This window comes from Haliotis cracherodii, unplaced genomic scaffold (genome assembly GCF_022045235.1).
Source record: "Haliotis cracherodii isolate W230 unplaced genomic scaffold, xgHalCrac1.p SCAF_8, whole genome shotgun sequence".
Taxonomy (NCBI): domain Eukaryota; kingdom Metazoa; phylum Mollusca; class Gastropoda; order Lepetellida; family Haliotidae; genus Haliotis; species Haliotis cracherodii.
This window is the reverse complement of record NW_027266341.1, coordinates 41,232,210-41,248,618: the sequence shown is the minus strand read 5'-3', so window position 1 is coordinate 41,248,618 and position 16,409 is coordinate 41,232,210. Positions and strand designations below refer to the sequence as shown.

Sequence of the window (16,409 nt, the reverse complement as noted above, 5' to 3'; positions counted from 1 at the left end):
TGCTGGGCACACCTTCCATGGATGAGGGCCTCGTCGATCTCCACACCAATGGCTTCAGCTCTCTTCAGCTTCATTTCTTTGTGACGATTTCAGTGTACCTGCTCATCAATATTCTTGGATGATTTATCAGTAAGTTTATTTGCCTTCTGTGCAGATTCAAGGGCTTTGGCTTCACTGACAACATCTGACAATAACTTTTTACTATTGTCTGATTTCAAGTGTGTCTTTAAAAGTTCAGTTCTAACTTTGCTGTCATGCAGACCAAATACAAATTTGTCATGACACGTTTCATCTCCTACTGCTGCATAGGCACACAAGCTACCTGATTGTCTGACCTTGACCTCCCATTCTTGTACTGTTTCGTGTGGTAGCTGATTAGTATTCCAAAATCTGAATCTATCTGTCATCAGTGAACTACCGACGGTCCCTGTGTAGAAAGTACGTAACTTTTCCATCCATACCCATGGTTTATTCCTATCTTCTTCTACTATTTGAGGTTCAATAGTGTATCTCACGGCCTGTAGTGCTTCATCTGGCATTGCCGACCTAAGCGACGATAATTCCAATTTTGGCTTCTTGTAGTAGTCTATTTGTTCAGTATTTGGGTTTTTATCTAGATTTCTGTAATCCACCCTGAATACAATAGTCTTTGAACCTAACTTCAAAGTTCTTCAAGTTTTCAGCCACGTTCCCCAAAAGCTTGAGCTCAGGTCGCTTCGGAAGTCCCGCCATTGCATGTGCTCGTAGTTGATTCGAGTTTGAAACAATCTGGCCTACCTCCGCTTCTATAGATTGCGTGATCCCACTTCTGACACCAAGTTTCCAGGCTCGTTGGACCAATGATAAAGACACAGTTCAGTTGTCTTGATTTGCAGAGGCTTTATTACGCCTGACGATACACCGGGACTCGATCACAACACATGCGGGATGCCATCTTTTAGGGATACCTGACCATGCTACTTCCGGCCTGACATTCGCAATACTTCGTATTTCTAACAATCGGAATAACTCAGAAATGAACATACTAACAACATGACCAAAGAGGTTAACCCTGTCAGCAAGCTTAGTAGGTAAGGATGTCATCTGTGGGACAACTCCACACCCTGCTACATACTTTCTTGTCAACAGAAGGCACGTCCGGAGACGTATAGTAGGGTAGTGAGACTTTTTTTGTCACAGAAATGTTGACATGATTTGCTGATATGTGGCTGTGGGACAACATGCATTCATATGGGGGTTCATTGATAAGTTCTAAGCCCGACGTAATGGGAATTCTGTAACAGTGACATCCTTTTATTGTGGAGATTACATTATGTAATAGAAATATCCACAAAAACTAGAGTCAAATTGTTTCAAGTCAGTACAATAAGTAGCTAAGTGTGAGTGTGGCAGGGAGAGCCTGAAAACAACCCCATCCTGGATGACCTGTGACATCAGCAACACCATAAATGATATTAAAAAAATCCATGATAGGGTGATGACACCCACTTGTCATCATACAGACAATGAGTCTGCCTAGCGACTGCCTGGACCCCCTTCCAGGAGTAGCCTTTAATTCATCTTTCATTATTCTCCTAAATAACCATGGAGACAATAGGAATTCCAAGCAGAAGGACCAGCCACTGGAAATGATGACTATTGTAAAAGAAACGTTGGCAACTCCTGTTAATGGGGTGGCTCAGTACATGGAGATTTGCATCCTGCATGTTGAAACTGATCAGGTTGTCCCTGGGGTTGGTTTGATAGTGAGGTCATTTAAACCAGGGTGGACGCTCGAGGTACTTCTGGGAAATGTGGCCATGTTTGTAAACAATCAGATCAGATCTTTGTGGAAGTTACCGGTACCCCAACACAAAGATCAGACAACATTCTATGAAGAATGATCATTCATCAAACCAATCACAGCATTGTGTGCAAGATCACGAAAGTAAATATCCTATTAATGTGTTTTCTAATCATGCAACCTCGAAAAGGTTAGTCTGGTGCAATGAACGACTTATGAACGACAGCTACGACCATCGTTTATCTTTCGCTTCAATGGGATAAACACATGAAAGGGATGGAATACTTTCCATATAGCCCATACAATCTATTTTTCAAAAGTTGTCTGGATGGGCAGTTTTCATTTTGAAACTAATGTAGTAAAGCTCAAGAAAGAGGCTTTGTGATGGCTAATGCTGAGTATCCTGTCTGTGATTTTATTTGTTGGATAAAGTTCGTTCTGATGTTTAGTATAAGGAGATGTCCTCAGTTGTGCATGTTTTAGCAATCACATTTGTCCTCTGTAGTGCCTGTAACAAGACAAGACTTGGCCCTGCTGTTGCAAGCCTCGGTGGTAGCGCTGGCACCCCCTGTCCGAATCCTCAGGGACTGAGGCCCTAGTCAGCTGATGAGCTGATGTCAAATACCTATATGCTGTAAAGATTCTGTAAAGTAGTCTAAGCCTTGGTCAATGATGAGACTTCCCTGGATGTAGGCATGACCATTAAATATCTGGCTTTTTCACCAAGTAGAACTCAAACAATAGTTATATTTTTGTATGTTTCTAAGAACACTACTTCTATTACCGTAATTCATAGGCTAAATTCACATAATTTGGCTGTCATCACACTATAAAATCTTCAGATTTTCAACAGACTCTCCTCTTCAACCAAGCAACTGCACATGTGAGATGCGGGAAAACATCAATTCTTTCTAGTAACCTGCATCCTATAGACATAAATAGATGTATTTGGGAGGTGGGACTCCTGATGAAATAGAGGTAGTATTCTAAGAATTATACACAATGATAAGTTCTATTGTTTGATAATTCCTCCGAATATCTTACCCCTATGACTTCATAGCCAGAATTTACAAGAGGCATGAATGGATCTCGTATCCTCTCGTATAAACACAGAAAGAAACAGACAAACAATACACAATACCTTATATTTGCCATAGAGAAAACCCTGTTCTATTGGCATTTAGTGAGGTCACTTCCTGTACTTCCGGCTCTGATGACATCACTTCAGGTTCTAACGTCACTTCCTATTATGACATCCCTTTTCTGTTTTTTCTCTGAAAACATCTTCAACTTTGAAGACACTTCACTTGGCATCTATGCAATAGAACCGTTGATCACTTCCAGAAGTAAGCCATTAACCAGTGAACTGCCTACTCTAGGATGACAATAATCCAAAGCCTAACTTACATCATCAGGTTGAAGTACCTTGAGTCTGTGCCCCCCAGTTTCCCAATAGCCACAATTGGGCCCAGCTAAAATAGCCCTCCTTCGGGCCCTCTGGTTGAACATCACATAACAGGCTGTAACAATATAGACCCCTTCAAGGGAACAGAGACACATGTCTTCATATGACAATAGATGACTTCTATGACAGTGAACAAGTTGGAATCATAACCAAACTAGGCGTGCCAGCAACTCCCCCTGCCTCTTGAGGATGCCTTTTATAAGCCCACTTGATCAGGTTTCATCTCCAAGGGAGCATCCACTGATAAACTTTGATGCTGCTCATGAATGGTAGGTAGCACATGCCGGACACCCGCTACCATCCAGTTAATCTATGCTCCAACATTCATCAAATGTCTATTGAATGACCTTGCCTGGAGAGTACAGTGAGTCCTCGACACAACACTCCTCGATGTACCGCTAGCTCGGATCACGGACTTGTATAGGTCTGTGCTCGGATGCAGCGTGGGGTAAACCTTGGCTCCCCAAAATTCATGAAGAATTTCCCTAAAAAGCGCATTAATGCAAACAAAGTGACAAATAAACTGAAGAGATTTAATTCCCAGTTGCATTCCTTCAATGAATTTAGGTAAACGAACAGGTGATAACAAATGAACTTGGTCAATGTTTGAAATTTCTGATAAAACATCCCTAGACATGATAATTTACCAATTATATTGTATTTCCTGTTGTGCTAGGCACTGTTTTATATGCAGAGATTAAGATTACCGTGTGTATTTTCTCGTAAGCTAAGCTGGAAGCAGCAATCAGCCGTACAACACATTTTCTCAGAATCTACTGGGGACTTGGTTAAAACGTACCCAAAATATAACTTTCAAGAATTTTGATACAATAATCATAACTTTAATTTAATCAGACATTTTGTATTCCAATATCACGTTATTTTAGTAGCAGTAAGCATAGGCCATTGGTACGTATACAGCTGATTGCTAGTGTCAGATGTTTTTACGTATGGAACAATTTGACAAATTACCAACAATGCTCCAGCACTCGCAATCGCGAAAACTTTATGCTGACATATAGTGAGTGAGTAGGCTAAATCTACACTCAAAGCAGATGATGTCTATAGATGGAGGCTTCATGCCCATAACACGTTAACGAAATACTCTACTTTCATGATTTCCATTTCAAACCAGATAATTAATCAATAAATGTGTTAATTTATGAGCAAAAGCCTTAAGAAATTACAGCGTGAAAACTAAACCAAGTGTTTGCTTAAAAGTTTAAAAAGATTCCTTGCTTCTCTAAGCACACACAGGAAAAAAGTGACGTTTTTCCACATTGCTCATGTGCAGTTGCTTGGTTGATGAAAATATCGTCCATACAACTAATCAGATAACCTGAAAGTAAGTAGGAGCTTCCATTAAAAATCTAAAGATTTTATAGTGTGATGACAGCCAAATTAAAGGAATTATGGCCATGATGTAATAGAGGTACTATATTCGAAGGAATTATGCCTGTCGCCGTAGTGGATGCCAATGGCCATAACTGAGAGTCCTGAACCTTGTATGAATTAACTCTGGGCAAGCCCTGCATGTACGCTGCTTAATGTCCTCTTCCACAGCTGGGGATGAAGAAGCAAAATCCATTTCATGGATGGGTGGTGATCCCTTACTGAATCAGGCGGCTTAAGGGCGTTCCTTGAGTGGCAAAGTCAGCAACCAATGCCTGTGCCAACTCCGCTGGCACTGATAACACTGTAAGGTTACTTACTTACTTACGTTTGGAGATTTAACGTGCGCTTTCCGACTGGAGCGTATTTCGCACACGGGCCCGGTCGGGCCATTTAGCGTGGTTTTGAAGGGAAAATAAAGGTGTTGCAACCAGAGGGGGGTTTTAGTGGTTGCTTATATAAGTTTTGGAGATTTTGAAATTTGGAATGCATGCCTAGGGGTGTGGTAGTGTACTAAGGGAGTGTGTTGGTGTGTGTTTGTTTGTTTATGTGGTGTGGTTGAGTGTTTTTAGATGCGGATCATTAGACTGGTTTTAGTTAAGTATACGCCTAGTGCTTTAAATTTTTCTATATTGTTATGTGGATTTAGGATTGATTCTAGGGTTATGGCTTTATCTAGTTTTAGATTTGTTTGGAGTGTTGCTCGGTGGGTTTGGTAGTGTGTGCAGTGTAAGAGTGCATGTTCTATTGTTTCCAGGTGTGGGCAGTGTGGGCATTTTCCGGTTGCGTGTTTTTTTATTTTTAGGAGTTGACTGTTTAGTTTAGTGTGACCTGTTTGGAGTTTGGTGATTATTTTATCAATTTTCTTGGATGGATGGAGGATTTTAGGTTTGGTTAGAGTTTTTTTGAGGATTTTGATTATCTGTGTGTTTGTTTTTAGGTATGTCTTATGCCATTTTTGGGTGATTTTACGTTTGTTAATGCTTTTGATCTCTGCTTTAGATATTGGTAGATTAAGGCTTATTTCAGGAATTTTGAGGGATTTTTTGGCGGCTTGATCGGCGTTTTCGTTTCCATATATTCCTACGTGGGCTGGGATCCAGATAAATGCTATTTGTTTGCCTGCCTCTGTTAAGTTATTTGCGCTTTTGAGTATTTGGTTAATGAGTTTAGGGCGGTTTTTGGTGTTTTTATTTTGGAGGGCCTGTAGTCCACTTAGTGAGTCTGTGAGTATTAGGATTTTTTTATGTTTTTTAGCATGTTGGTTATGGAGGGCGGATGCTATGCCCATTAACTCTGCAGTGAAGATGGATTGGTTGTTTGGGAGTCGATAAGATTGAGTGTTCTTATTTGGTTGTGCTATGTGGACTCCGAAACCAGTGCGATTTGTGATCGGATCGGAAGATCCGTCTGTGTAGATATGGCACCAATTTGGCCAGTTTTCGTGTATGTAAGCTAGTGTGGTGGATTTAGCTATGTTTGGATCGCTTTGTTTGTTTATTGAGTTTGCCAGAGATGTGTCTATTTTGGGGATTTTTAGTTTTGGGGTAAATATATTTGATGGTTTGCAGTTTTGTTGGAGGTTATCTATTTGGTTTTCGTTTAGGTAGTTGAAAATTCGTTGAGATATTGGAGTAAGTAAAGGGTGCTTCCTAGTTAGAGCCTGGTTACGAGGGCGGATATTTTCGTTTATGAGGTTTTGGATGAGAGGGTTTGATTGGGACGAGGCCCAGAAATTAAGGGTTAAGTGTTGCCTACGTAGGTTTAGTGGCATTTCTCCTGTTAAGGCCTGAAGTGAAGTAAGAGAGGTGCCATGTTGGGAACGTGTGACTATTTTAAGAGCTTGGTATTGGATTGAGTCTAGTTTTTTGGTTAGGTTATTGCTAAGCGTATCATAGATCGCACATCCGTAATCTAATTTAGACCTAATTAGTGATGTGTAGAGAGAGAGTAGAGTATCTTTGGAGGCCCCCCAGTTGGAGCCGGTGAGGCATCTTAGTGCGTTTAGATCTTTGCTGCATTTAGTTGTTAAGTTTTTAACGTGGGCCTCCCATGTTAGGTGTTGATCGAAGATTAGCCCTAGGAATTTGGTTTGTTTTTGGAACTTAATTGGTTTATTGTTTAATTTAAGATTTGGGGTGGTGTGTTTCATTTTTCGGTGTTTGAAGACTATTCCTGTAGTTTTTTCGGAGTTTAGGGAGAAGCCCCACTTGTCTGCCCATTGCTGTATTTTATTTAGGGATTTTTGGAGTAGATTTTGGGAAGTTGACATACTTTTTGTGCGGATCCAGAGGGCTCCGTCATCTGCGAATTTGGATTTTTTAATTTTAGGGGATAGGCCCTCGAAGAGGTCATTGATCATTATGTTAAAGAGTGTTGGGCTAAGAATGCTGCCCTGGGGAGTGCCGTTTTCTAGGGGACACTGGTCCGATAGAACCTGGTCTATACCCACTGATTTTTCGGTTATTTAGGAAGTCCTGGATGTAGTTAACGATTTGTCCTTTTAGTCCTATTTTTTTAAGTTTTTGAATTAGCCCGTTGTGCCAAACCATGTCGAATGCTTTTGAGAAGTCCAAGAAGATGCCTGTAGTATATTGTTTGTTGAGTTGTCCTGTTTTGATCTCCTGTTCTAACCGGGCGAGATTGTCTAGAGTTGAGCGGCCAGGAGTGAACCCGCTTTGGTCTGTATTTATGGTGTTGTTTAGAGTTAGGTAGTGTTGTAATCTATTTTTGGTCATAGATTCCATTACTTTACATAAGTTTGAGGTCAGAGATATTGGCCTGTAAGAGTTAGCTTGGTTTGTAGGTTTGTCGGGTTTAGGGATAGGGATAACTAGAACCTGTTTCCAAGAGGTTGGTACCTGGCCGTTTAGGTAGATTAGATTATAGAGTTTGAGTAGTGACTGGAGTAGCTTGGGAGGGAGTTTTTTGATTATTTGGTAGGATGTTAGGTCTAGTCCTGGGGCTGTTCCCTTTTTCCTGTTTTGGAGTACATAGTTTAGTTCTTCTATTGTGAAGGGTTGGTTTATTTCTAGGTTATCGTTTAATTCTTTGGTAGGTTTGGATTCTGTTTTGAGTTTTGTTTGGAATTTATCACTGAAGTTTTTGTTACTGCTGATGGTCGAAAAGTGTTTAGCTAGGTTATTTGCTTTTTCGCTGGGGTTGGTTGAGTTATTTATATTAGGAGTTTTTTTGTGTCTTTTTAGGCCTCTAATGGCATGAATTTTGCACCAGACCGTCCTGGCATCTGTGCGGTTATTTAATCCCTCGCAAAATTTTTCCCAGTCCCTGGTTTTGGCTATTTTGACTAGGTTTTGGACCTCATGGTTTAGTTTGTGGGCTATAGGTATGTAGTTATGGTCGCGTTTGGCTTTATTGAAGGCTTTTTTACGTTTTTGTCTGGTTTGTTCTATTTCCTCGTTCCACCAGGGTACTGAGGGTTTGCCTGATTTGTTTGCTTTTCTAAAGGGTATTGAATTTTTAGCTGAGGTGATTATGTATTCTGTTTTTTGCAGAAGGTTTCTGGGTCATTATGTTCTATCTCGTTTAGATTGGCTTGTTTGCAGATATTTTGGAATTTATCCCAGTTAGCCTGGTTATAGTTAAATTTGGGTTCTGAGTTTTCGGGTTTGTCGGGGACGTTGGTATTTCCTATGGTTATGTTTATTGGGAAGTGGTCACTTCCTAGTGGGGCGTCGTGACCTTCCCATTGAGTGCTTTGGGCTAAGTCTGAGGTGCATATACTTAGGTCGATAGCCGACATGTCTCTATTGCTTTTATCATATCTGGTTGGTTGGTTATTGTTAAGTAATACGAAATCGTTGGCCTCTATCCATTCAGAGATTATTTTACCGTGATTATCTATTTTTTCCCCTGTGCCCCAGGAGGGGTGGTGGGGATTAAAGTCTCCTAGGAAAATTGTTGACTTATTTGTTGAAGTATGTTTAGATCCTCTCCTCGGATTTTTTGTTGATGCCAGTGGTAGATATTTATGATGTTTATTTTTTTTTTGTTTAGGGTGATTTGAATACCGTTGGTTTCTAGGTTTGGGGTGTTTATTTTGACTTTTGTAAGGGGAAGTACCTCAGCAATATACTCACTGAAGAGTGGGTCAATCTACCTGTGGCTCCCATCAAGGCACTTATTGGGACCCTGAGACGATGGTGACAGGCTGTGATCTCAACACAAGGATCTCATACGCGCTTCTGAGAGTTGTTTTAGGGGACAATGAATTGTGGGGTTTTGTGATTTTTCGACATTTCAGTTTTGGTCAGATACGACTGATTATTGGTCACAGGATGTTTGTTGGCATTGTGTGGCACATGACAACAGACTTTTGTTCATTAAACACGTCTTCACGCAATATTGTCTTTGGCTATTCAACAGATGCTCACAATTCTGCATATAACCTTCAAATGTGGTGATCCTCAGCAAACTTAGTTTGTTCAAATTTGTCCATACCTTTTCTCTCAAAATTTCCCTGGAGCTGTCTGATGATGTTCCCTCAGTGAAGAGATAAATAGCTTCATTCTGAAATATCAGAATATGAACATTTGAGTGAAAGCAGTCATGAATATTACAACAACATCATGGGGCCTCAAGTCTGGGCCAGATAAATGATAGCACAAGCAACAATCTTGGTCAATGTACAATGACACAGAAACATTGATGTCACATATTGAAATCATTCAATCCATCCTTAATGAAAATTAATTGCTATGATTTTTTCACTTACATTCTTATCTGTGACAGCATGCAGGACAGCTTCACATGTGGCCGTTGTAGACACCTCAGCTAGCCTGTCTAGTCTCCAAATCCACTGTATGGCCTTCTCTACTGTGTCATGTGTCACAGGCACACACTCTTGACTGTAAGCATCCCTCTCTTCACAGGCCCTGGGTTGGATATAACTACATCATTACAAGATGTTATGTACCAACAGAAAGGAGTGGGAAAGACACAGTAATATCTGCATGAGAGCTATGACCAGTAAATACTTTGCGTTATGTTTTCAGCTCATTTAGTTGTTGAAAAGTTTCACTGCCAAGCATAAACTTCAGGTTACCCATTATAAGCTGGCTATAATCGCTTATTCTCTAAAACATCCATTTATAGCAATATTTAGGGAGCAGTTCAAAAGTTTTGAGACATACCAAATCCCCAAAATATGTGTCCCGAGACATGGGATCTTACTAACTTCATCACATGTTCAGATGAAAATGCTTAAAACAGATACACTGTTCCCTGAAACACGAACCACTGGGACCTCTACAAAGTACTGTGAATTGGTACATTGCTACAGGTGTCCTTGAGATCATATCTCTTCCTGCATGTATCAGTATAGATTTGACAGTTCCAAGCTCTCAACCTGATACTATATAGAGGTGTAAAAAGAACTTTGACAACTTTTAATTTTTCCAGCACAAGTGTTGCAAAAAGTCGAACATTCAGTGGTCTGCATATGACTAGCGAAATGCATGTGTCTGTCAGACAACTATTGGTCCTCCGCCCATGCATGTCTCTTCCCAAAGGAGCAGGGACATGTTTGTGGATTTGTGTGGGGACAGTTGAGTGAATGCAGCAAGTTTCTGGATGTGAAGAGTTACCTTCCCTGGACACTATAGAAATATGAGAGCAAATGTACAGGATTTATGGTTGTTTTCATCCGAGTGGTCATTGCTCTTGCTCAGCACATGTGGATTCTCAGAATATGCCAGGTATATTAACTGTGGCATTGTAATATGGTTGATAGATATATGCACCGATGTGGCTCGTTGTTTTGAGTGTGCTTGTGTGCACCACTACCCGTGAGTGATATTACCTGCCTCTTTGTTTTTTAATCGGAATACAGTAAATCTTGAAATTAATAGACTGCTGACCTCTAGCAAAAAATACGACTCAATACTGTAAATCTTGAAATTAGCGTGAGCTTGAATTAAATGCGAAAAAAGCGAGTGGTCTTTGTTCACATTATTGAAACTTCACATTTATGGCTCCAAAATACTATTAACAATAAGACAGTCTCACTGCACACTTTGGATAGCGGAAATACCAACTTGAATATAAACACAAACACGTGTTGTGTCATTAATCCAATCAAACAGCAAATAGCACTTCTTATTAGCGGTGAGTGAAGCACTTCCATACTAACGATAAATCTGTTTTTCCTAAAAACAACACACAGTTTATATGCTTATTCTGTTGACTGGCATAAAGGAAGTTCAAAGCCAACAAAATAATTGAACCAACAACAGTTCACTGATTAGAGTGGTCAATGATGACTAGTTTGACACAAGCGGGTAGAACTCTTGACCATGGCAGTGATAACTCATCGGATGCCCATTGTGTAATTCCTATTCTTTGAATGACATTGTTATATATACTTGTTACAACTGCTGTTCACTAAACTGTGTTTGTGTTTATATTCAAGTTGGTATTTCCGCTTTCCAAAGTTTGCATTGAGGCCGTCTTATTGTTGATAGTCATTTTGGAGACATAAATGCAAAGTTTCATTGCATAAATGCGAACAAAGAAGATTGGCATTTTTCACATTTAATATCGCGATAATTTCATTATTTCCAGTACTTTGTTCCAGTCGGTGTCTCATTTATGGCGTGTATTGTGTAAATGGTCGGATCATGCTCTCCTTGATGAGCAGCCATTTTTCCATGTGGCCGGCGTGAGTCAACAATCGTATATGCATGGCATTATATGTTAATAAACTCATGTGTGCATAGATTGGTTCTTTTGCATTTTATTTCATGATTGTTTTAAGTATGTTGCTGGTTTCAAATAGAACCACTGCCTCACACATGTCTGGTAAAAGCAGTAAACTGATAGATTGTTACAGAATTCTGGTGACATAAAAACCACTGTTCTTCTTGGAGTCTTGATTAGGATATGGGCTGCAGTGAGGAACGATTCTATATGTATCAGATATATATAACAATTTTAATTAAATGTCAACTACTGTATCATTAAACAAAGCAAACACATAGTAATCTTACACTTGAAATGCTGTTATGTTTGCGTACAATGCCCTTTTATGACATCCTCAATTGACCCTTATCAGTTAGTCCTTTAAGTTCTAATGACATCACTTCTGGTTCTGATGTCACTTCCTATCTTGGCAGGACAGAGACTACACAGTTCCTGTAAGTCTGGATGTATGTCTCATAAGTGGAAGCCAGTAAATGTGTAAATGGATTGGCAGCTGGAGACCACTTTTTCAATTGACACCGAACTCCAGAACGCAAGGCTGGTACACAGGACTCTTAATCATGAGCTGTAAATGATCCAAATACAGGAGTCTACATCCAGCTTCAGTAATGACTTTATCTGTGGCTGTCTTACACAAAATGTAAAACTGTTTTCTATGCATTTTATGTGGTTGCGTCGCTGCCAGGTAAAATTAAAATGCACGACCTGGACAGAGATGACAATCTGGCGACTCCAAGTCTTTGCTGAGTACAGAGATGTCTGTGTATCAACCTTCTCAGTGCTGTAACTTTGTTCTTGGACACAAACTTTGGTAGGGTTTTGATGGCTATGGTACTCCACTCTTCCGTATGCGTGAGACTTGAGATGTCGAGAGCATGGGGAGCTCTCTAGCCATGTCTTGTCAATCAATCATTTTATTTCCAATACATATAGGCCACAGGCCTTTGTGTACAAAAGTTGAGTACAGACAGGTTTTAAACATTCAGTTTCGCATTTCTTACATTATTTGCATAATATAGATATTTTGCTGGATTTGTAATAAGATATGTATCTGAGACACTTGAGGCCTCTTTTGTTCATCTATGTGAAGACTTCACCTCAATGGTGACTGGTACATTTGTAACATCCTGCAACCAGTTGTTGTGCCACATTTAAACAACCACCCAACCTGTACAAAGATGACAATGCTAGGCCACATTGTTTCCAAGCAGTAACAGCTTTTCTCCAGAATGACGCTGTGAGGACACTGCTGTGGCCTGAATCCACTGGAGCAAATTTGGGACATCTTTGAGAGTCAAGTACAGGCACTGGTCCCACTGGTACAGACTCTTGCCCAATTGGGAATGGCTGCAGTTGCCTTACTGGAGGGATGAGATGAATGCTGGAAGCTGTCATGCCTGCAAACATGGCAGGTTTTCCTGCTTTTGATGATTTGTGTCATGAATGTCATCTTTGGACTGAAATTGACATGATGTGGAATTGTGTTCCTGACTGCACCTTCATATCTATTGTGGCTACTGTTTTTTGCCTCTGAGTTTGTGTTTGAATCATAATTAAAATCTCAAAACAGAATAACATTTTTGTTTTTTGTTTTTTGTCAGAGGTGTCTTCTTGCACACCACATTCCTTTTTCCGAGGTTATGTTATCGAGGTTTAAATGCCAATGTTCATACGACCAGTAATTGTAAAATATACAGTGGGCGCTTAACTCTTTTGTTTGTGTACGTATGAGTGTAATTTCATTGTGTTATTGGGATAAGTTTCATCTGTGATGTTTTATTGTTCAGGTTTAACGGCTTCAGTATTAATAAAACAGCTTTGTTCCACTTTTACATGAAGGGGAAGACTGTGCAGACAGCCGTACATTACGTCTGATCTGAGTTGATAGACAAGATCTGGACCTTCCGGGAGCTTGAGTTGTTTGCCCATAATTAATGGGAAAAATCTGGGCAACCACACTCAAGCGGAACATACCGGTGCTATGAGTAGGATCATTCTTCATCATCCTTACGACTCTGTCTAGGAGAGACCATGGTGGGATTATAGTGCTTGGAGAAATGGTACTGGACTGATGTATCCCAGGAGCTTGTTGTTGAGACATGTGGCAAACAAATCCAGGTGAGGTGTATATCCCGCACTGATGTTATCCAATGGAATACTTCTGGATTCATAGCCACTATCCTCCCCAGGCAGATAGCCAAGATGTTAAGCTTCCCTGGAATATGATGAGCTTGCAGCCTGCAGTTGATCAGAGTTTGCCAAGGCACACAATGTGTAATCTAGCTCACTGATCCTATCGATCTGGCTCCTTCTTTTTTCTGGCTGTAAGCCTTCTAGGTTCTTTATTCAAGTGTATTGTAGGCCATAGGCCCATGATACAAATGATTGTCTAAGATACATGGCTTTAACAATAAACAAAGATAGACTTTTAATAGTTGCTCGATGGACAGATGACATTAAAATGTTGAACTTTTGCGTTGTTGGAAATTCATAATATTTTCTTGGTATAAATTCTGCCCTTAGAATCTGGTAATATTTGCATATTAGAATAAAATGGTACTCATCTTAAACATAATTGTATTTACATGCTTTGCAAACTCGTTCCACTCCAGGTTCCATTTTGTGTCTACCAGATCGATCCGAAAATGATGGGAACTACACCGTAATCTAGCCAGAGCATGACTAAATTTCTCTTGTGGTAAAATAGTAATATATATATACAGGCCAAATGTTTGCTTATACAACGAATAGTCAAAATGATTTTGAGCTTTCTGAAAGAGTTGCATGCCAGTCTTGTTCATATTAAGATTTTAATCTACATAGGAATTTACTTATAAACATGGGGATATTTGTAATACATTGGTGCTCCCACAAAAGGCCAAAAGCTGTTAGTGAATAATTCTTTTAATCTTTTAGGGGGCACGGGTGGCCCAGTTGTCTAAGGCGCTGCAGTTCGCTGTGCAGAGTTGCGTCCCTTGGGTGCGCTAGAAACCTATGATTTTCAGTTCGAATCCCGGTTCGCCCTGATTAAGTTTCTAGGTTTGTCACCACCATACCCGTGCTCATGGGTTTCACTGAAGTGGTAAACGCCTGAGACCTGCATCACTTCGGGCTTTCCTCCCTTTTTGCCATGATATAACTGGAATACTGTTTAAAGTGGCGATAAACCCAATTCACTCACTCACTCTAATTTTTGAAGCCTAGTTAATTTTACCATTTTGGAGCGCCTGAAGTTGCATGTTATAATTTTTTTTGTCATATCTTGAGTCTGGCATTTTCAAAATATTACACCATTATTTAACAGCTCTTTTATACCCATAAATATACAGCGGATAACGTCCACATTCACCTCTCACAACATGTTGAGTTTTGAACTCCTAAAAATTGTTTGCAAGCAATCATATGTACGCTCTCAATTCTGTTACAAATGTCAGTACTCAAGCCCCATATTTCTTACCTATCTAACATTATAGGAGTGATTCAGATATCAAATATTTTAAACAAAATATTAAACGATAACGGCTTCAGCTTTGCTAAAGATTTACGTTCTCCAAATAATACATTCTTTGCTTGTAGCGCTGCATCCTTTACATGTTTACCCCATGATAAAGACCTAGTAAATCTTGAGCCTAAATATTTATAGGAGTTTTCACAGTCGAGTTTGACTCAATCAAAAAACATTTCTCATGCCTTGTAAGCCACCAATGTGATGTTGTCTATGGCTACCTGGATCGATGATAAGGATAAGTGGTGCTTCTAAGCTTCAAGCACATAATAAATTGCTCCCCACCCTGAGTTGGATGGTGATGCTTGGGTGCTGGGAATAACAGTGGCATGCCCTCCATGACATTTTCTTGGTATGTCCGTCACTTGAAATATCTTCAAGCAAGGCACACCCTAAATTATGGGCTGTTAAATTCTGGAAAATACACCTCTTGTGTTTACTACACACAGGTTTTTCCTTTAGTATCAATCATTCTAATAAGGGCCCCCTATTTCTAATTTTAAGAGTGCCCTGGGCGCTTATTACGTCGAATACAGTAGTTGACAGTGAATATGATGTAATAGAGGTAGGGTATTCACAAGGATGATATAAAAAAGGTAATCATGGTAATAACTACCTGATGATGTTAAACTTGGTGAGCTGAGTAACTTGTTCACGAAGGACCTTCTCCATAGCTGTCCGATACTGGTCAAACTGCTGAGGTGACATATTGCGGACATCAAGAATGATGATCACAACTTTCTCCTCTATGATTCCAAATATACGACGACTTTCTGTTGTAAGCCACTCCAATCGTCTTTTGTATAATTTCTCAGCCTGAATCAGTCTCTTTTGAATCTGATGTAATTTCTGTTTGCTTCCTGTAATCTAAAAAATAAAAGTTTAATCAACAATAAATATAAAGACATTTGTACAATCGTTTGATTACTTACTTTGAATGCTATATTTTCTTTGCACCTATCATTAGATTGCTAACAGATTATATGATTTTAAACAATTACTCTGTCCTACTTACCACACCAATGTGGTCTCTAAAATATAACTGATTGTTTTACCCAAGATGATATCCGACAGCAATCAAAACGGACAAGGCATGTATTATTCATAATTCCTAAAAACAAAATGTATATTCAGATTTAAGTTATTGTCCAATGTAGTGAAATCACATTGTTTAGCCATTTGGTCAGGAAAGTATGGCTATTAAAAAGGTATATAATGTGCAGCCCTTAAATTTTTTTCTTGGTAGCCAATTTGGTTATAAATATATATGTCTATTGTCTCTTAGATGTCTAGTACTCCTCAGCCTGTGTCAAAGAGAAAGGCAATAGGTTGTAGAAACGAGTCATCATCATACAGTTAAGCAAGTTGATTATCATCTTGCCTCAGACGACTGCTCCTCAAGCAGCAGCATACCAGTTCCATCTACACGATCATATTCCATGTTATCCTGGAATACTACGGACAATCAGGTATCAGAATTATGGCCCTCGCTCTCTAAGACGCACTACAGTTACTGCCAATGTGTGTGGAAACAAACAAACAGT

At 39.7% G+C, this 16,409-nt stretch overlaps 1 protein-coding gene across 1 annotated transcript in view; it reads right to left on the bottom strand.

Moving 5' to 3' along the window:
• Positions 1–16,409, bottom strand: part of LOC139449468 (von Willebrand factor A domain-containing protein 3B-like) — a 521,695-nt gene that overhangs the window by 408,722 nt on the left and 96,564 nt on the right. Inside the window, exons 4-6 of the mRNA XM_071230886.1 lie at positions 15,482–15,732; positions 9,376–9,535; positions 9,102–9,170 (exon numbers count right to left, since the gene is read on the bottom strand). Of these exons, the coding sequence (XP_071086987.1) occupies positions 9,102–9,170; positions 9,376–9,535; positions 15,482–15,732 (480 nt within the window). The remainder of the gene's footprint in view (positions 1–9,101; positions 9,171–9,375; positions 9,536–15,481; positions 15,733–16,409) is intronic.